General features: G+C 34.4%; 1 protein-coding gene and 1 pseudogene across 2 annotated transcripts; one reads left to right on the top strand and one right to left on the bottom strand.

Annotated features, from left to right (window-relative positions):
• Window positions 1–1905: 1905 nt before the first annotated feature.
• On the bottom strand, window positions 1906–8487 carry LOC107432778 (arginine--tRNA ligase, cytoplasmic-like; annotated as a pseudogene).
• Window positions 8488–11628: 3141 nt separating this feature from the next.
• LOC107432821 (serine/threonine-protein kinase VPS15) lies at window positions 11629–19189 on the top strand. 2 transcript variants are annotated; one of them, XM_048464911.2, is made up of 11 exons: window positions 11629–12039; window positions 12474–12596; window positions 12687–12732; window positions 12824–12984; window positions 13496–13575; window positions 13672–13777; window positions 14045–14221; window positions 14320–17499; window positions 17813–18060; window positions 18142–18241; window positions 18782–19189. In XM_048464911.2, the coding sequence occupies exons 1-11, from the start codon at window positions 11767–11769 to the stop codon at window positions 18956–18958; spliced, it is 4671 nt and encodes a 1556-aa protein (XP_048320868.2). In that variant the 5' UTR covers window positions 11629–11766; the 3' UTR covers window positions 18959–19189. The 2 variants fall into 2 exon arrangements, with proteins under 2 accessions (XP_048320868.2, XP_048320869.2); XM_048464912.2 differs by having other exon boundaries at window positions 12023–12039; window positions 12474–12583.
• Window positions 19190–20829: the final 1640 nt, after the last annotated feature.

Below are 20829 nucleotides of genomic sequence, written 5' to 3'. Positions count from 1 at the left end.
TTTTGGTTTTAAATTTTTTTTTGCCAATAAATATTTATTGATTTGTAATCAAATACACAATTTTTTTAGTAAAAGAGTTTATTAAAAACAATAAGTACTTTTTAATTTTAAAAAAATAATTATATGGTATACCTAATAAAAATAGATTTTTTTTATAATAAATATTTTTAAAAAAATTATTAAAAAACTGACAAATATTAATAGTAAATAAAAATATTATATTAATTGCTCGTTAAATTTGTGACGTAATCTAAAAATAAAAGTTTTTGTAAACAAATTTAAATTTAGATTTTTTTAAAATAGTTTAAAAAATTAATTTTTTTTATCAACAAATATTTGTTAATTCTTATTAATATTTTTATTTTTTGAAAGAAAAAAAAAAAACTTTTAACCGAGATGCATAAAATTTGCCTAAATCCTATCAATAATGTAGACGCGTAGGTTTAGTCTAGTCGTGCAAAATCTTTTTCTTGGTAAAAGTTCCCTCCCCATTTGCACCTTTTTTTTCTTTTTTCATTTTATAACTTTTTTTTTTTTTTTTTGGCTTTTTGCTTTGCCAATTGTCAAGTAAGCCTTTAAAAAATCATTTAAATATTATTAATCTGTATTTCTCAATATTAAATATTTTTTATTGATTCATTTCATATTATATAATTTTTGATAATGCAATATGTGAAAAAGTTTTTCTTTTTATGGTTGCTTAGTATAATAAAATTTATCAAATAATTATCAAAAAGTAACAAATATTATTAATTTTTTTTCATTTTTAATGTTAAATTTCTTCTTGCCACACCGATTTATCAAAAAAATAATGTTAAACATCTTCTTAAATTATTTTAATATCATATAATTTTAGACAACACAATTATTATCATGAATAATAATCAAAACTCAATTTGATATTATTATAAATAATATAATTATTTTTAAAAAATACATGAATAATATTAAAAAACAATTTAATATATTTTGAATAATATAATTATTTCTAAAAATTTATATAAATAATAAAAAAAATTTTGGGAGCAATGTAATCATTTAATTTAGATGTATAATAATAAAAATTAATTTTTTATTTTTTGTTAACATTAATTTAAAATTTATAATGCAGTATGTTCCAATTTTATTATTATTATTTTTTTAATGTTGTATGTCGTTGCACCAAATTCTGTACAATACTAATACTGTTGTTTTAATATTTTTAACCCTTAAATATATTAATAGCCAATAGGTAATATAAAGTCAAACCCATCCTTTTTTGACTCGGGTAAGGAAAGACTCATAGATTATTGAAAAACAAATCCATGTGGGGTCCACTTTTATTTAGTGTAAAACCTAGGTATATTGAGTTATTGACATGTGTCAAAGATTTCTAAACCAGGTATTATCAACGAGCAATCTCCATCTTCCACTTAAATTGTATATAAAGTTTTCATGGTTGTAGTTTTGGTTTTCTAAACTTGATCAATGCAAAATTCAGGTATACTCAGTACTTATTTTTGTTTTATTTATGTTACTTTTCATTAAAATGAACATAGAACAACCTACTTGTGTTGTAAATATTGTGCATTTCCTATAGATTCAGTTTCTTATATTTTGATTCTACTTTTTACAGTGAAAATAAAAATTTGAAAAATTTAATATCTATTAGCCTTCAAAAAAATATTTCACTTCTTATTTTCAAGCAGTAGACGAACTTATTATAATGAGCCAAACTGACCTAAACATTACTCGTTAATGAAGCATAGCCAATGTTAACAAAGATTTTAAAATTTTATGAAGCTTAAACCATACCCAACCGAACCACACACTTTAATCCTAAAACTGAAATAAAATATTTGCTTTCATGCAAGTAAACTACTTTTAAGCTAGAATTAATCAAATAGAACACACAAGCAGCTGAAACTTGGTTGGCAGGGCAAAACATTTTTACCAAAAATGCAAACAAATGAGGTATATAACTTTACAATTTTGAACTAAAAATAAACCCAAAGACTGTTAAACGTGTATAAATTTATATATTTATTAAACATCATATTTTGTAAACCGGAACAATTCCAAGCAAATGAAAGCATTTCCTCATCACAGTGGCCATTGCTTCACAAAGCAAAAGTCGGCTTGTTTCCTCAGGAGATCCAACAACCTGCCAATTTATCAAAATTTTAATTCAGAAGATTTCCATGATGGTCTAGAATAAAATTTCATCAACAAAAAATATATATATACAAATACATATATATTCACAGACTGTACCTTGCAGTTTGAATAGAACTTTTTGGTGAATGTTTCTGACAAATTATAAAGATATTCACACAGAATGTTTGGCAAGAGATTTGCGCAGGCCTCTTCAACAATCTGAGAATTATAAAAGGGAAAATACAAATGGTACAACACCATTAGAACATCGCAATACTACAGCAACTAATAAACAAACACGCAAGAAAACATCACGAGGAAATTAACAACCACTTTGTTACTTCATAGTATATATTACCTCGGAAAATTGTAGCAAATGAAGCCCCAGTTCCCGCTCACCCGCATGGTCCAGCACAATTACCCCTGTCTGTACCATAAAAATATAATTGAGAAACAAATAAGAAGTGACAGTGATAACCAATAAAAGTATGATAGAAGTAGAACTTACTTTCTTTAACTCCTCTATGTTTTTATCAGATTTCCTAATTATTGAACAGATTCGAGCATGAGCGTAGAGTAAGTAGACAGCAGTATTGCCCTGTACATTATGATTTTTTACACAAGGTCAGGAAAATACTTGTGGTAAAAAGCTTACTGGTGAAAAAGAAATGATAAAGGAAAAATGTAACCAACAAGAGAATAACATGACAGTGGATCAAGTATTAGTATATTATCACTGAAATACTAATTAGCTTAGCACAAGCCATAGAACAGAAATCAGCAATATTAACTCACCTTATCACTCAGCATCTGATCAAAATCGAATGTGTAATTGGTTAATCTATTATTCTTTAAGTCAGCATACCTGCCAAGAGATAAAAAATGTCATCTTGTACCGTAATGATAATTATTGATCAGAATGTTTAGTAAGGAAAAAAAAAAAAATGTTGGGAGCAGAAATGACTTACTTAACAGCACCATAACCAACAGCCTCAACTGTTTTCTCAAGCTCCTCTTCAGTCCACTCTTCAACCTTACCTGACCAAGGTTTACCAACAACAATTGCCATTGAGTTGACAAGAAAAAGACAAATAGAATATTTCTACATCTTTAACATATGAGACTAAAACAGGTTCTTCAATACATACCACGCTCAATAAGTGCTGCTTTACTGCGACTCTTGCCTTCATCGAGTAAATCAACTAATCGAACCACCTTAGTGTTTCGAGTACGGAAACGCTTACCATCTTCTCCAAGAACAAGACCAAAACCAACATGGCTAACTTTTGGATACAAGTTACCATCAGCAGGGAGCCAACCTGCACGCTTTGCAGCCTGGAACAAAAATACAAAAGCATTTCTGATTATTGGTAAATTTTATTTAGAGGGGAGGGATTTGCATAGAGTTAAAGTTACGCACATTGGCACTAAAGCATATGAATTACAAAACAGGTCCAAGGAAAATGAACAACTTGGACGAATAGTTATTAAGGAGATAATCAAACAGTGAATGAATGATGACCACAAAGCAGGAAACGATGTTGTGTACATACCTTAAAAAACATATCAAAGTGCAGTTTCTGGCCAACATCGGTGACATTAATAATCCACTCAGCTTTCTCTTCGTTAAGTCGATACCTGTACATTGCACAACAACATTAATGAAGTACAATTACTAGTTCTCACTTCAACACACTCACAAAATGCAATAACATGACCATAACAATCCAATATAAACATGTTTTTTAGAAATATACAGGACCAAGCTGAAGAAAGGAGCGAGAGAGAGAGGCTCGCGTCGACCTTTTATCTAATAAATGCATCCTTTCTAGAAGTCGGGGTTTGTTGCACGTATTAGCTCTAGAATTACTATGGTTATCCGAGTAGCACATACCATCAAACAAACTATAACTGATTTAATGAGCCATTCATAGTTTCACAGTCTAAATTAGTTCATACTTACACATGCATGGCTTAATTTTTGAGACAAGCATATGAAGAAAATAGGAAATGGGTTGGAGGTTGGCTCTTTTAGTTGGGAATGCTTTAAAATGATCCATGTGTTTTTTTGGAACGTTTTGTTGCACGGAAAACACACGGAGTTGCTACGAAATGCGTATGTGTGGGGGCGGCGAGTGAAAACATCCTTGGCAAATGCTTTCGCAGTTGTTCGTCTTTCATAAATCCAAGAATTTCACCTCTAACTATGAAATACGAATGTCCCCGATTGTCCCTGTTAATCATTAGTCCGATCCCAAAGGCCAACAAAATAGGACCGAAATCCTTGAATACATCAGTGTAGCATGCATGCGGCCTAGAACATCTAAGGGCATCACAGACCTGTTATTGCCTCAAACTTCCTTGGCCTAAGCGGCCATAGTCCCTCTAAGAAGCTGGCCGCGGAGGGTCACCTCCACAAAGCTAGTTAGCAGGCTGAGGCCTCGTTCGTTAAGCTCTGCTTGGTTCTTGTGTTGCCTACCTAGCGAAACAGAACTGGTCGTCCCTGGATGTCTCTTTCCTTCTTGTGCCCCCCAATGAGCTCCAAGAGGATATGACGGTGGCCTCGTGCCCCTAGCAAGCCTCACCAACCCCTTGCCCCACCTTGCACCACCGTGCACCCCCTTGCCCTTGCCCAGCCATGGGGTGGCGACCACCCCCTTGCCCAAGGGTGTGCCAAGCAATGCCGCCACGGACCGCGGCTGGCCGAAATGTGGGTCCCAGGTGACGAGTGCTGCAGCAATCGGTGGTTGTCCAACCCTCGGCTCCCTGCTGCGTGCACGGATCGCTGTCGCAGCCCTACAGAGACCCCAATGCGCTGCCAATGCGGGGTCGTCATCAAATATATAATGTTACATAACTTGCATTGCATCTGGAAGTCACACAAAAATGTACGTCAACCACAAAAACAATTGCTTTGTCAATATAGTAAATAACACATTCACAACGCTAACATACGACTGCATTGATTTAAAATAATACCACAGGCCAAAGCATGATCAGATGAGGCATGGCCACTCGACCTACGAAACTAGAGATTGGCTAAACCTTATCTTGAATTGGTTGATATTAATTACTTTATCCAATTGTGTACTTTAATTAGCATTTTTGGAGGTTTTCTAGCGGCCAACATTTCCAAATCTTTTAGTCATATAATGGTTATGAGCAGTAATTTTGACTCTAAAAGGGCCTGAATCAGATATCCTATACAAGCAGAAAATTGGACAGGACGATAAGAACGAAATTGAAAGAATGGAGAACTAGAATACCGGTGACTACATTTAAAAGTCATGTGACCCAAAAGTTTGTTAAGTTATAATAAATAAACAATTACATAAAACTAACCAAAGAGCTGTCAGATCAGTTGATGCCTAATTGTAACCGCCATCGCTCTTGACAACGACAAGAGGTATGTTAAACCCTTCGAGAAAGATCACACGAGCACCCTGATCTTCCTCAATTAATCCTTGATCACTCAATTCTTTTAAAACCCCTGGAATGTATGGGTTGTAAAAGCTTTCTCCCTGTAAGCAAAGGAAAACAATAAAAACATATATGAGTTTAGTACCTCCTGTCAGTAACTAATATGAAAGATAAGATACTTTCAGTATTAAAAGATTCAAATCATTCAACAAGGAAAATGAAAAATGGATCTTGGATCCCTCAGAACTTTGATGCAAAAGATTATTCACCATTTTCAAATTTTCAAGCAATAAAGTACATTTACATAGTTTGTTGTCAAACCGACTTAAAACTATGGAAACTGTGTAGAAACAAAACTGGTTCTTCCTTTACTTAATAAGTATTACAATGTACAGTGAGTATTGATACTGATGACAGCATGTGTACAAGATAAATATGAAATACAAGATATATACAAATAGTAACAGCTCTAAACTACAGATATGAGTTGTTTAAAAAATATGCTAACAACCAGATAAGGACGGCAGCAAGTTAGGTGACATGGTTATCTGATGCAGCTGAAGTCACATTACTATCAAAAACTCCTCAACCATCTCCCCAGGCAAACAAAAACAGAATAAGCTAAATGAATGTGAGCGACAATTATATAACAGGCCAACTACAATTCATGATTGGTCCAAATAGGGCACCATGTATAGTAATAGAACATAAGCTATATACCCTTTCCTCCAACTGGACCCCAAGGCGCTGATAGACCCTATCAAACTCTTTCCGGCTGATTTCACATATTTGTGCCCATGCCTTTCGGTACTCAGGTTGCCCACTCTGCATATAAAAGTTGAGCCATGTGCAATAGATAAATAAATAAATAAATAACAACGATAATAATTAAAAGAAATCCATGGACACACAAAGCACAACCAAAATTGAGATATCTAACATTCTCATTCAGAGAAGTTATCCTTATGTGCATCTTTAACATAGAACAAAAAAAGAACTTACCTGAAGGAGAACAACTGCCCGTTGTGCCCTCTCTTTAAAAACAGCATCAGTCTCAAATCTCTGTTTTGATGCCTTGTAGAATTCCTACAAAATATATTTTCAATTAGGACTTAATATCATGTTTTTGTTTTTGATTGGCTGCACCTCAGAGTAGCACCAAAAGGGAATGCAAGATTAACAAAGATAAAATAAAACAAAGAATGAAGAGAAATTGCTAGAGAAGTAGAGCTAACAAGAGAAACACGTTCATCCATTCTATATGCATTGCAGTTGACAAGGAGAATACAGTGTATTGCCCACTCAAAAGAAGGCTATTTCCAACGTTACCCTCATTCTAAGAAACATACTTGAATTGATAGTGGACATAAAGCACATTACTGCTATATATTAAAAGCTGGTATTAGTTAGCATTTTCATTATTTATCAATAATATCTCTTCCAAAGGATATTGAATCGAATAAAAGAAAAAATGCCATCAATTTAATTGTTACATTGAAAGAGCATGATATTATTAGCTATATTACAAAGTTATTATAATTAAGGAAAACGATTGTAACGCTGCAGTCCAAACTTCAAAAGGAAAACAAAGTTCGTTGCTAGTATATTTTAATTAAAAAAAAAGGGGATTGAAAATAAAAAATTGTGTAATATATATACAATCTTGATAGATTTTACTCACCTGCAAATCTCCAATGGCAGTTTCACTAACATCTTCTGAGTTGGGAAAGTTTTCAAAAAGGAACTCTATCAACATGCCAAACTGCAAAAAGCAAAGGACTTATTCTGTAGCCAAGAAATCATAGAACAGGATCATTTTTGCCCGACATTTACTGATCAAAAGCCACACCTACATGAGTCCCCCAATCACCGACATGATTTCGACGAAGAACTTCAACATTCGAAAACTCAAGCATACGGGACAGTGTGTCCCCAATAATAGTAGACCTCAGGTGCCCGACATGCATTTCTTTTGCTATATTAGGTGAAGAAAAGTCGACCACAGCCCTTTTGATTGCAAGCTGAGGTGCCCACTTTTTTCTATACCACCTAGTAACATGTTTTTTATGCTCTGCACCAACAATTTTGAAACTAAGACCTTACAATAGAACCAACAAGTAAAGAAAAAAATAAAAATAAAAAGTTTCAATCACAGATGAAAAGTTGAGAATAACACCTTAGCCATCCAAGTGTTTGACAATTCAACCATTACAAATCCATGTTTTAACACAGAGCATGATTTTATAATGCCTGATATAGGGAGATGTTTTGCAATGGCCTATAGAAACCAAAAGTATTAACAGTAAAAAAAAGAAAAAAAAAAGAAAAAAAAAAAAAGAAGAAAATCTACGTGGCTATGACTAAGGAAGTTCATAATAGTCATATAAGGAAGAATAATTAATATATACCTGCCCAAATGGATTCTCAAGCTCAGGCTCATCAACGGGGTCTTTTGTACCATCTTTTACTTTAGACTTCTTATCTTTTTTTTTAGACTTCTTTTTTTCAGGCTTCTTATCTTTTAATTTAGACCACATGGGCAAAGCATTATTACTGCACCAAAGCAAAGAGTTCCAAATTTAGCATATAAAAGAAAAATTCAATTGATAAAAAATATATATTATTCATGTGACAATTAATACTCAAAATTTTATTTCTTAAAAATTCTTACCACTGATAATCTGCAACTTTATGCTTTCCAGTAGAAGCTTCAATCATGGGTTCTAATAAATCTTGCTCATCAGGCAATACTGCTTTAAGCGATACTTCAAACAGTTTTGCGAACTGCCTCTTTATATTTCCCGACTGTTCTTCATCGTGAGCCATAAAAATTAGCTTCTATGCAGTGACGCCTTTGAATTGGTATGTGTCTAGTTAGTTTCAGAGTAACGACAATTAAATCACTAGAAAAGGAAGAACCAAAAAAAAAAAAAAAAAAACAATGTGGTATAAAATTATATGGTCTTAAAAGAAAAAAAAGAAAATGAAAAATTGGTTTCATAAACTAAAATTGGTTTGGAGTATGTAACTTGGGGTGCACTCCAAGAAAGTCCATAACTAGAACCATAAAGTCCAAAAATATACCATCTTTTTTTTTTTTTTAATTTTATTTTAATAAAAGGGTAAAATATTGCGTGACAAAGCATAGAGGCTCTCACGCTGCGGTTATTTGCTACTAACGGCTCCAACTCTATCCTCTTTCCATTTAAGTTCTAATCAAATTATATAATATTTTCATGAATATTTTTATTTTTTAAATCTTTGCTATTTCCATCCAAAATTTTAAATCTTAAATATATTTTAAAATAATTTTCTTATTTTCTATTAAAACTTTATTTTCAATTTTCTATTTTCCAACGGTTTTGGACTAATTCGGTGCGAATATCGTCTGTCCATTTTAGTGCGAAACGCGCTTGACAGGTAAATTGGGTTGGACTTAGGAACTTGGGGTGCACTACAAGAACACTCATCAAGTCAAAAAAAAATAAAAATTGGGGTGCACTACAAGAAAAGTCATCAAGTCAAAAAAAAAAAAAAAAAAAAAAGAGGGATCGACACCGTTGAAATGTTTGACCTTTTTTGATCCGGTGTAGGCAATCTCACCATTAATCTGATTACTGAAGATTACTGAGTCCTTGATCTGACCGTACGATGCGGAAAATTGTAATTGAAACTACAAACGGGCTTGGCCCACCCACCGAGTCAACAGCTTTACATCCATTACGTACAAACAGCAGTAGACAGTTAAACAGTCCACAGATAGAAATAATATTGAAAAAAAAAATTACTCATACGGAATGCATGAGATGCAAACGATTAACCACCGTCAAAGATTATAAATCAATCAAATCCGCAAAATCAAGCCACGTGTACGTAGTAGAAGAATCGATCAAAATATCTTCAACGGTAACAGAGGATCACACTGGTTTTGATACCTGACATTAGAAATTCTCCTAATCCTAAAATAATTTTGACAAAGAACTCATTCTTATCCGATTGCCTTTATCCACTTACAAGACGACACGTACCCCAAATTCTCAAAAATATCATTTGCACCCCTCTGGCATCTCTATAAATAGACTGTTGCGTAGAGAATCAAAAGCAAGTACAATATTTAGTGTGAGAGAGAGAGAGAGAGAGAGAGAGAAGAAGATGAAGAACAGTGGGAAGAGCTCGAAAGGCAATGGGAAGTCGGAGATGAGGAAGGATCGGAAATCGGGTACGGGTCTGAGTGGATCGCCCAAAAAGGGAGGGCATGGTGGTAAATTTACTTGGTCTGGTGATGGATACTCTCTGGCCGAGATGGGTTTTGTCAATGAAGCTTTGGATGCCAAAGATCCCAACTTTGAAGACCCAGAAGAGATCGCTACCGTCTGATTTTGTAATGGATCGTGATGATTATCGTACCGGTGGTGTTCATCGGTTGATATTGATGTAGTTTTTGTACATATTGATCCTGTTGGATTTCTTGTCTTATTAATAAAAACTTTTCTGATTTTTGTTATTTTTGATTTTATTTGAGTTGCTACTTGCTAAAATTATTGAGTTCTTGGATGTGTTTAGACTTTGATCTGTAAGAAGGAAGGGAAGGATAGGAAAAAAAAAAAAAAAATGGTTGTACTTAAATAATATTGGTGTAGAATTTATTTGATAGATTTGCGAACTTAGGAATTTCTGAAACCAATATGTCATTGGCTACGCTTATTATTGTTTCTCTTTTTTTTTTTTTGTTTTTTTTTTAAACTAACGAAAAAAGAAACAACGGATTGTTTATTTTATTTTTTTATTTTTTTGAAAAAATCCTTTTCTCTCACTTGTGACTTTTCCAAAAAGACTGAAATGTTTTTGTTTATGATGGTGCACATTTGCTGGTGACTTTTTAATCATAAGTTTGGCTATAATTTTTTTTCTTTTTTTTTTTCTAAACAATTTGATTGTTGAATGTATCGTGCAATGTCAGCTCAGATTAAGAATGTGTTCGAATAATTGCATGTGATTGGTACTAACATGTATTTACTCAAATTGGAGGATTTAATTTTCAAAACACTAAAAGTAAGATATCAAAACCCGTTTTATCAAAAATGAAAAAAAAAAAAAAAAAAGTAGTCAAAATGAATTTTAGTGTGTCGGTTTTATGATTTTGCAAAATTTATAAACTATGTAATTTGTGTACAATACATTTTATTATTTTAATACTGCGTACGACCAATATGGGTGTAAAAGTAAAACCCAGATTTAAAACGACTGGAGATTTAAATGATGTGAGTACCTTACAAATAGCTCAAAATTTATATTTATATATAGATTATATTTCTAGCTCTAAAAATTATTATTGTTTCTATACATCATATTATTTATATTTAGTTTTTTTTTTCGACTCAATATTATTGGTATTTAATCGAATAAAAAATTAATGTAAAAAGAAATATATTAATAATTGAGTAGTGAAAAATCAAATATTCAAATTGTTTAAGATAAAAATATAAATAAGCTCTAATTAAAAGAGATTAATGAGTCACGTGCAGGCACATTTTGAGATTTTTTTTTTATTTTTTATTTTTCTGGGGAATGAACAGACCAATATTGAGTAAGATTTTGAAAGAATTTAGGAACTTTAGTTAAGTTTGATCATTTATAAGATTATACCAGCTTAATTTGAAAATTTTAGTGTTTGGCTTGTTTGCACTCTTGGAATTGAATCATCAATCAACCACCATTAGCCAAAAACAAAAAAATAAATAATAAAAAAATGTAATTATAATTAGATTAAATTTCAACAAATTTTAAAATCAACTGCTTCAAATTAATAACATTTTAAATTTGAGGTTTAAAATCCAACACCACTAGATGCAATTTTACACTTTTATTATAGTTTTACTGGGATGATTTGGAACCAAACTCAAAAACCATTACAGTCAAAGTTGGAAGAGGCTTGAGAACGCTAAGTTCGAAAACCAATCCCTTCACGCCACGTAAACAAACCCCCCAAAATGGGAATAAATTCCGAAACGTAGATTAATCCCCCACGAAAAATACACGTTTCGAAACGTTAATTGCTCGTTATTTTCACACACCAAAACGCAAAGGCTTAAAAGCGTCGTCTTTTTCGGGAGAAAGAAACGATGGCAGGCTGATCAGAAAAAAGCAAATCAAATCAAAGCAAAGCAAAGCAAAGCAGCGAATGGTTGGAAATCGTGGAGACACAGAGAAATGGGGAACAAGATTGCGCGAACGACACAAGTGTCGGCGTCGGAGTACTACCTACACGACTTGCCGTCGTCTTACAATTTGGTACTCAAAGAGGTTTTGGGGCGAGGACGGTTTTTCAAGTCCATTCAGTGCAAGCACGACGAGGGTTTAGTCCTCGTCAAGGTCTATTTCAAGCGCGGCGACTCCATTGATCTCCGCGAGTACGAACGCCGTCTCTTCCAGATCAAGGAGATTTTCTGTGCCCTCGACCACCCTCACGTTTGGCCTTTCCAGGTTGGTTCCAATTTGTGTCTCTTTTTTTTTGGGGGGGGATTTTTTTTTTTTTTTGTTTTTTTTTGTTTTTTCGTTTGGCTGTCGAGAACATGCGGGAAAATTGGGTCGTGTTCGATACTAGGACACATAGAAATTGTAATGTACTCTGTTTGGGTTCGATACTGTTTGAAAAATACTGAATTTGAGTATTTGATTTTCGTTTTATTTCATTTTACATAGAAATCAAATAGAAAAAAAAAGACGCTTAAAATGTTAGGCAAAACTAGTGTGTGTATATATATATATATATATATATTTTATTTTTTTGGGGCTGAAATTGTGAGTTTCGATTATGAAAAAGTTTTAACTTGATTTGGGTTGTTTTAAGATTTGCAAGCTAGTGAATGAGGATAACTGTTATCTGAATTTGCTCATACGGTGGAGTTGTATTGCAGTTTTGGCAAGAAACAGATAAGGCGGCCTACCTTTTGAGGCAATACTTCTTCAATAATCTGCATGATAGATTAAGCACACGGCCCTTTCTCAGTCTTGTGGAGAAGAAATGGTTGGCTTTTCAGGTCTCAATTTTTTTTGTTCTTTCCCTGATATGTTCAGTTTGTAATGGCTATATAGTTTCACTGATCATCTTATATTCTGGTGGTGTGCAGTTACTTCTTGCTGTGAAACAGAGCCACGAGAAAGGAATTTGTCATGGTAAGTTCAGTTTGATGAATTCTTTGCGCCCTTTATGTCATTCTCATTGTAATTTGATAGATTTTGTTTACGCTGATTTGTGTATTTGAAGGTGATATTAAGTGTGAGAACGTGCTGGTCACTTCCTGGAATTGGCTTTACCTTGCGGACTTTGCATCGTTTAAACCCACATACATTCCATATGATGACCCTTCTGATTTCTCGTTTTTCTTTGACACTGGAGGAAGAAGGATTTGTTATCTTGCTCCTGAGGTCTGTGTCTTATTTCCCTTCTTTTCATGTATTACTGTTTCATACTTTCTATTGGAGTTGCTTCGTGTCATTTACTTCTTTTCTTCTTATATTTATGTAGGTGTGTGTACATATGCGTATATTTTTCAGTTATAGTTCATCGTTTATGATACAACTTGTAGTGAATCTTTCTTAGTGCCTTCAAAGAGTTGCTAGCTAATAGAAAGGCTATCTGCTAATTTAGTTCCATGACATAAACTGTGAGCCTGGAAGTAATAACATTATTATATCATTTTTCCATGATATGATGTTTATAACTATAAAATTTTGACTTTATTTTGATAATCCCCTACTTTAGAGGCCTCCTACTGAAGTTATACTTGATGCTGGTAAGAAGAAACTTAGAGAATGCAATTTGTATGTGTATGCGTTTGCTTGTTTGTTTGTTATTTATTTATTCTTGTATTTCTCTTCCTTTTCTCAAGTTCCATGATTGTATTAGTAACTATCCTCAGGTTTTCTCAATTTTCAGAGATTCTATGAGCATGGAGGTGAGATGCAGGTTGCGCAAGATGCACCTTTAAGGCCATCTATGGACATCTTTGCTGTAGGGTGAGCTATTTATTAGTTAGTAGCTTTGCATCTGTATATTTCAATCTACATTTTTCCTGTAAATTTTGTTTTTTACATTCTCTGATTGCTTTTTAGGTGTGTAATTGCCGAGCTTTTCCTTGAGGGTCAACCGCTTTTTGAACTCTCTCAACTTCTTGCTTATCGCAGAGGGCAATATGACCCTAGCCAACATCTTGAAAAGGTACTTTCTCTCTCTTTCTCTCTCTAAGTCATGGTTTGTTTTGAAGGATACAATTTTGTGGTACCTCATCACTGTATTAAGCCATTGCTTTTTTCCTTTATATTCTTGATTTTATGTTCTTTCTGTTCTTATGTTATTTTTTACTATTTCACTCTAACCTCATTATTATATAAATGGTGGCTATGTTTTCTGGAACCTCACACTACTATGTTGACTTTCATATATTCTAAATCATCTTTTGTTGAATTGTTTGCTCTCTGGTTGCAGATCCCAGATTTTGGAGTACGTAAGATGATACTTCATATGATTCAGCTGGAACCAGAGTTACGACTTTCTGCAGACAGCTACCTTCAGGAATATGCAACCATTGTGTTTCCAAGATACTTCTCTCCTTTTTTGCATAATGTCTACTGCTGCTGGAATCCTCTCAATTCTGATATGAGGGTAAATTGTTGTATGTATTTTAAGAGTTATTACTTGGACCACTTGATAATTGCAATTCATAAAACAGTAGTTTACTTATCTGTACGTTATATATGTAGGTTACTCTGTGCCAGCAAGCTTTCCATGAGATACTTAAGCAAATGATGACCAATAACTCAGCTGAGGAGAATGGGACCACACTTTCAACTGCTGTATCAAATGCCCACAGCTTAACTGGCAAACCATCTAAAGAGATAGCAGATCAGAAAGTAAGTTTAACAAAGCACTCCTTGAGAAAGAGAGAGGAGATAGATGGAGGCTTAAATCATGGTCGGTTTGAACTTCTTGGTGATATCAGTTCCCTGCTCAAGGATGTCAAAGAAAGCAATCACTATTCTGGTACTAAGCCGATGCTGGAGGACGTTCCCGGTTCTGCAATTTCCCAAAATCTTAGAAACTATGGCATTCAATCTTCTGGGGAGCTCCTCCAAAATATCTCCAGGGCATTTAGGAGAAATGATCATCCCTATCTGAAGAAGATTACATTGAAGGATCTGAATTCATTGATGTCCAAGTATGACACCCAATCAGATACTTTCGGTGCTCCTTTTTTACCGCTACCTGAAGGTAGTATGACATGTGAAGGCATGGTTTTAATTACCTCTCTTCTCTGTTCCTGCATACGCAATGTGAAATTACCTCATTTAAGAAGGACAGCTATACTCCTACTGAAATCCTCTGCATTATATATTGATGATGAAGACCGCTTGCAGCGTGTGCTTCCATATGTTATTGCAATGCTTTCGGATCCAGCGGCAATTGTACGTTGTGCTGCCATTGAAACTTTGTGCGACATTCTGCCTCTTGTACGAGATTTTCCTCCCAGTGATGCAAAAATATTTCCAGAGTACATTCTTCCAATGCTCTCCATGCTTCCTGATGATCCAGAGGAAAGTGTGAGAATTTGTTATGCCAGCAATATTGCTAAGCTGGCATTAACTGCTTATGGTTTCTTGATTCACTCCATAAGCTTCAGTGAGGCTGGGGTTCTTGATGAACTGAGTACACCACAGAAGCCATTACCATCATCTAATGATACATCTGGTCGACCGCATAGGGTAAATGGAGATGCACAGCTTATGCAGCTGAGGAAGTCTATAGCTGATGTTGTTCAAGAACTCGTTATGGGTCCAAAGCAAACTCCAAATATCAGGAGAGCACTCCTTCAGGACATTAGCAATCTATGCTGCTTTTTTGGCCAAAGACAGAGTAATGACTTTCTCTTACCTATTCTCCCTGCTTTCCTAAATGATCGGGATGAGCAACTAAGAGCTGTATTTTATGGGCAAATTGTGTATGTCTGCTTCTTTGTGGGTCAAAGAAGTGTGGAGGAATATCTTTTACCTTACATTGAGCAGGCTTTGAGTGATACTACAGAAGCTGTCATTGTCAATGCATTAGATTGTTTATCAATTTTATGCAAAAGTAGTTTCTTACGAAAGAGGATACTGCTTGAAATGATAGAGCGTGCCTTTCCACTGTTATGTTATCCTAGTCAGTGGGTACGAAGGTCAGCTGTCACTTTCATTGCTGCAAGCAGTGAGAGCTTAGGTGCAGTTGATTCATATGTTTTTCTTGCCCCTGTTATTCGACCTTTCCTTCGAAGGCAGCCAGCATCTCTGACTTCTGAGAAGGCGCTGTTTTCATGTTTAAAGCCTCCAGTCTCAAGGCAGAAATTTAATGAGGTCTTAGAACATGCCAGGAGCTCAGATATGTTGGAGAGACAGAGAAGGATATGGTATAGTTCATCACCACAGTCCAAGCAATGGGAAAGTGTGGATTTACTTCAAAAAGGGGTTGAAGAATTAAATTTAATGAAGAGCAGGCTCGATAAACAACTTAATCATGAGGGTCAAGAACCTGCTGGAAATTCAATGCAACAGGTAGAACTAACTGAATGTGGTGATAGTGAAGCAAAATTGAGAAGTATGGGAAGCTTGATGCGCAATGTTTCTGGTACAGTTGACATTTCTGATCCCTTGAGCTCTGAAAAGTTGCAATTCTCAGGCTTTATGGTGCCACATGGAAGTGGTGTAAATAGTTTTGTGTGTGATAAACCATCAGAAGGCATACCCTTCTACTCCTTTACCTTGGACAGGCGTGCAGGGGGAATTCCACCCGCAGCATCTGATTCTCCATTACAAGTAAATTCTGTTGGAATTGGTGCATCATCCATGCCTTGGATGGATCCTGTAAATAGATCATTTAGCTTGGCTAGTTCAGTTCCAGCACCTAAGCTTGTGTCAGGTTCATTCAGCATAAGTAATGGCTCTAAACAGTTCTATAGAGTTGTGCATGAGCCAGATAGCCGGGAAAATGATCAAATTGCTTATGGTAGTGGCAAGTTCCAAGACATGGGGTTATCTAACTCTGCAAAAGGAAGTTCTATCAGCATGGAAGATGCCTCTGCTCCAACTGATCTAACAGGATTGCCATCTTTTGCACGAACTCCAACGACCCCTGATTCAGGATGGAGACCCCGTGGTGTGTTGGTTGCACACCTTCAGGAGCACCGTTCTGCTGTCAATGACATAGCTATTTCAACTGATAATAGCTTTTTTGTGAGTGCATCTGATGACTCCACTGTCAAGGTGTGGGATTCAAGGAAGTTGGAAAAGGATATTTCATTTAGATCAAGATTAACCTATCACTTGGAGGGAAGCCGGGCATTGTGTGCTGCAATGCTTCGGGGCTCTACTCAAGTTATAGTTGGAGCATGTGATGGCATGATACATATGTTTTCTGTTGATTACATCTCCAGAGGTCTTGGAAATGTTGTTGAGAAGTATTCAGGTATTGCTGATATAAAAAAGAAGGATATCAAGGGAGGTGCTATACTTAGCATTTTGAACTACTCAGCTGATAATTTTACCAGTCAGACGGTTATGTACAGCAGTCAAAATTGTGGGATCCATCTTTGGGATACAAGAACAAGTTCTAATGCTTGGACATTAAAGTCAACTCCTGAAGATGGCTACGTTTCTTCGCTGGCGACAGGCCCTTGTGGGAATTGGTTTGTATCTGGATCTTCAAGGGGTACACTTACTCTTTGGGACCTGAGGTACCTCATTGCTGTGAACACATGGCAGTATTCTCTTGTATGTCCTATAGAGAAGATCTGCCTTTTTGTTCCTCCTCCAAATGCTGCAGTATCTGCTGCTGCAAGGCCCCTTGTTTATGTTGCTGCTGGTTGCAATGAAGTTTCCCTTTGGAATGCAGAGAATGGAAGTTGCCACCAGGTACATAGAGATGGTTTCCAGTCATTTCTTGCAGAAATTTCTTATATTCTTATTGATGCAGACAAGCTATACAAGGATATTATAAGTTGTCAACTAATTTAAGATAATGATTTGGGATATTATAAGAATTCCATTTAGTTTCTTATTAGTTTGGGTTTCATTTTTAAATAGGGTTTTTATAACCATAGACAAACACACTGAGACCGTCACTGATATTGAATTGTAAGCATATTATTTTGTCTAGCTTTGCCTCACCCTCCCTCTCTTCTTCCTGAGTTGTCCATCACTTATTACTATTATCCTTTTTATCCAGGTACTAAGGGTGGCAAATTATGACAGTGATGCTGAAGTGTCTGAGCTGCCTTCGGCCTTGGCCAAACCATCAAGCAGGGTAAGTTTTAAATCAGATATGAGACGAAATGTCAATCCCAAGTACAGGATTGATGAACTGAACGAACCCTCTCCCCGTCTTCCTGGTATACGTTCATTGCTTCCCTTACCTGGGGGTGATTTATTGACTGGGGGCACAGACCTGAAGATTCGTCGATGGGATCATAACAGGTATTGGTTACAGTAGATTGTTGTTTTCTTGTTTTACTTATTTGGTTATGTGACTTAAATGACAGTTTGTAAATATTGCAGCCCTGACCGAAGTTATTCTATCTGTGGGCCAAATTTGAAGGGGGTTGGAAACGATGAATTCTATGAAACAAAATCTAATTTTGGGGTGCAAATTGTGCAGGTATGCTTTGTGGTTAGAGTGTCTTCCTTCTGGATCTTTCAATTTTGTTGGGTTTATAAGATTGTTTTAATTCCTTTCTTTATATAATGCTCTGTTCAAACTTTAGAATTGGTTTCCACCTCATTGTCCTTTTATCTTCCTGGATCTAGTTTCTAGGTGCTAGTGTTTTTGACAAATTATTCATGAAATTTTGCATGTTGACAGGCTATAGGTTTTCTAATTTTTCGATCCCGATAAATAGAAAATCTAGTGCTCAATACATGTACTAAATATATCATGCTCACTATCCACTCTTTAGAGTATAGCTGATGGTTGAATCCTTTGTTCCTAGTTTCCAAGTAAATTTATGGAATGTAGGGTTCAGGAAGCCATAATTGTTCAATGTGTGTAGAAGGAAGGTAGAGTAATATAGATCTTTATGGAAGTTTTTAACCTCATTTTCCTAGACTTGTTATAAGGAAATTCGAACTTTTTAAGAATTTGCTGGAATTTGTTCACTTGAATATGATGCTCAACTGGTCCTTAAACTTTGGTAAGCAGGAGACAAAGAGGCGACCTCTAACAGCTAAGCTGACAGCCAAGGCAGTTCTTGCAGCTGCTGCTACCGATCCTGCTGGTTGCCATCGTGATTCCATCCTATCATTGGCTTCTGTGAAATTGAACCAGAGACTCCTAATATCGAGCGGTAGAGATGGGGCTCTCAAGGTTTGGAGGTGAACAGCCTTGGCAGATCCATTTATCTAATGTATATATTTAGCGCCAATACAATTAAATTTGTATATTATTTCCCAAAACAACCAAGGTTTTATTTGAATCCAGAGAATGAATACTGTCATCTAAATCTAACCCTTACGATAGACTATTTTTATGGAGTCTATGTTTTGTACAGATTGTGAGCATTTAGGAAATAGTGAAAAAAGGAAAAAGAAGAAAAACCAATTTTACGAACTTTTGTAGTGTCATCAATCCACATTTTTAAGTTGGAAAAGCTCTAATATTCTAATTTTTTTATTATTATTTTTATTTTTGCATCCCATCGAGGGAATGGAAGGGGCAAATTGACCTAGGCTGGAGGGATGCCAGGCGGCGGATCTGGAAATTTTTTCCGGAGGCACTTTTATATAATTTTTATATAATTAACATTGATGATTTATGTCATGGGGAAATTCAATTATCATACGAAAGTGCAACGTTTTTGGTTATTTTGTAGTTCTACTAATTAGCTATGAAATTCAAATTAGATATTAATTATTAAGATTAGAATTTTGATTTTCTTGATCGGTTTTTTAAATAAATTAAAATTTAAAATTATATTTATTAATTATTAAATTTTGACCTGGTTAATTTTTTACTAAATAGAATTTGAGTATGTAACTTAATTTGTATTTGACAATTTGAATCTTTTCATACGGTGTAAGAGTAATATCTGAAAATAAAACAATCAGGTTGTTATGATATTAGTTTGCTTGTGCTAATTAGAATACTTACTAAATTAATTATGATTAATATCACTAAATTTTCCAAATTATCCATTATTTTATCACTTCACATTCCTACCTTTCAAAATCATTATATTGCATCTTAAACTATGCTTCCTATTTCCCACTTTATTCCAATTGGTATAGACATCCAAATTTTAGGTGAAAAATTGAACATGTGCAAAACGCATTATGTCTAATGAGGATATTTGAGGAAAAACAATTTTCAAGCTTACTATCCATGAAGAATATTCCGGATAGTGTTTTTGTTCGATGGTTTTGATGTAGAAGTTTGATGAAACTTTGGATGCTAAGTAATGTGCTTCAAGTCTTTGGAAACAAAAGCAAAACGGTTCACGGTTTTGAGTGATATTTGTGAAATGATCTCAATCATTATATGGGCAGGGAGAGCAGGATTAGTTGTCATGGTATAATGACTTGAGAACACAAGGAACAAAATAATTTCTTCAAACACCAAATCCCAAATCTTTTACATGGAAAAATTTTGGAAGGCTGTTTTCACTTTTTTATTTATCTAATTTTAAAGGACAAGAAATAAAAGAACCTTAAAACTCTAATTAAACTAAACTAAAAAAGTTTTTCTTTTTTCTTTTTTCTTTTTTTCTTGTTTTATTTATTTGCTTAGATTTTTTTATTTTTATTATTACAATTCTAAAATCCAACCAATATGAAAATCCTCAAAATGAGTCTAAGATTGTATAATAAAAACCAATTAAATAATACGAAATAAAAAAATACACAAACTGCAAAAATGCTAATTTTAATATCAAACTGTGAATCAAAACATTACAAGAAAAAAGCATATAAAAGACTAAAACTTATGCATCTAAGCAAGTTAATTATCCTCAATATTTGACCAGTAAATTAGAAATTATAAGCATAGGAAACATAATTTTTGCTTCATCTGTATATTCAAACATCAAACTCTAACTCAAATTACTATTATCAAATCTAAAAATCATGCACATGATTATCTTTTTTTTCCCCCCCCTTAAATACCCTCTGTGCTCTGTAGGAATGATGTGTATAACACATATCAATTTTCCTTCTAAAATTTGGATATCTGTTACCAATTAGGGTAAAATGGAA

This window comes from Ziziphus jujuba, chromosome 11, assembly GCF_031755915.1.
Source record: "Ziziphus jujuba cultivar Dongzao chromosome 11, ASM3175591v1".
NCBI lineage: Eukaryota > Viridiplantae > Streptophyta > Magnoliopsida > Rosales > Rhamnaceae > Ziziphus > Ziziphus jujuba.
Note: the sequence above shows the minus strand (reverse complement) of the source record. Positions and strands in the feature narration are given on the sequence as shown.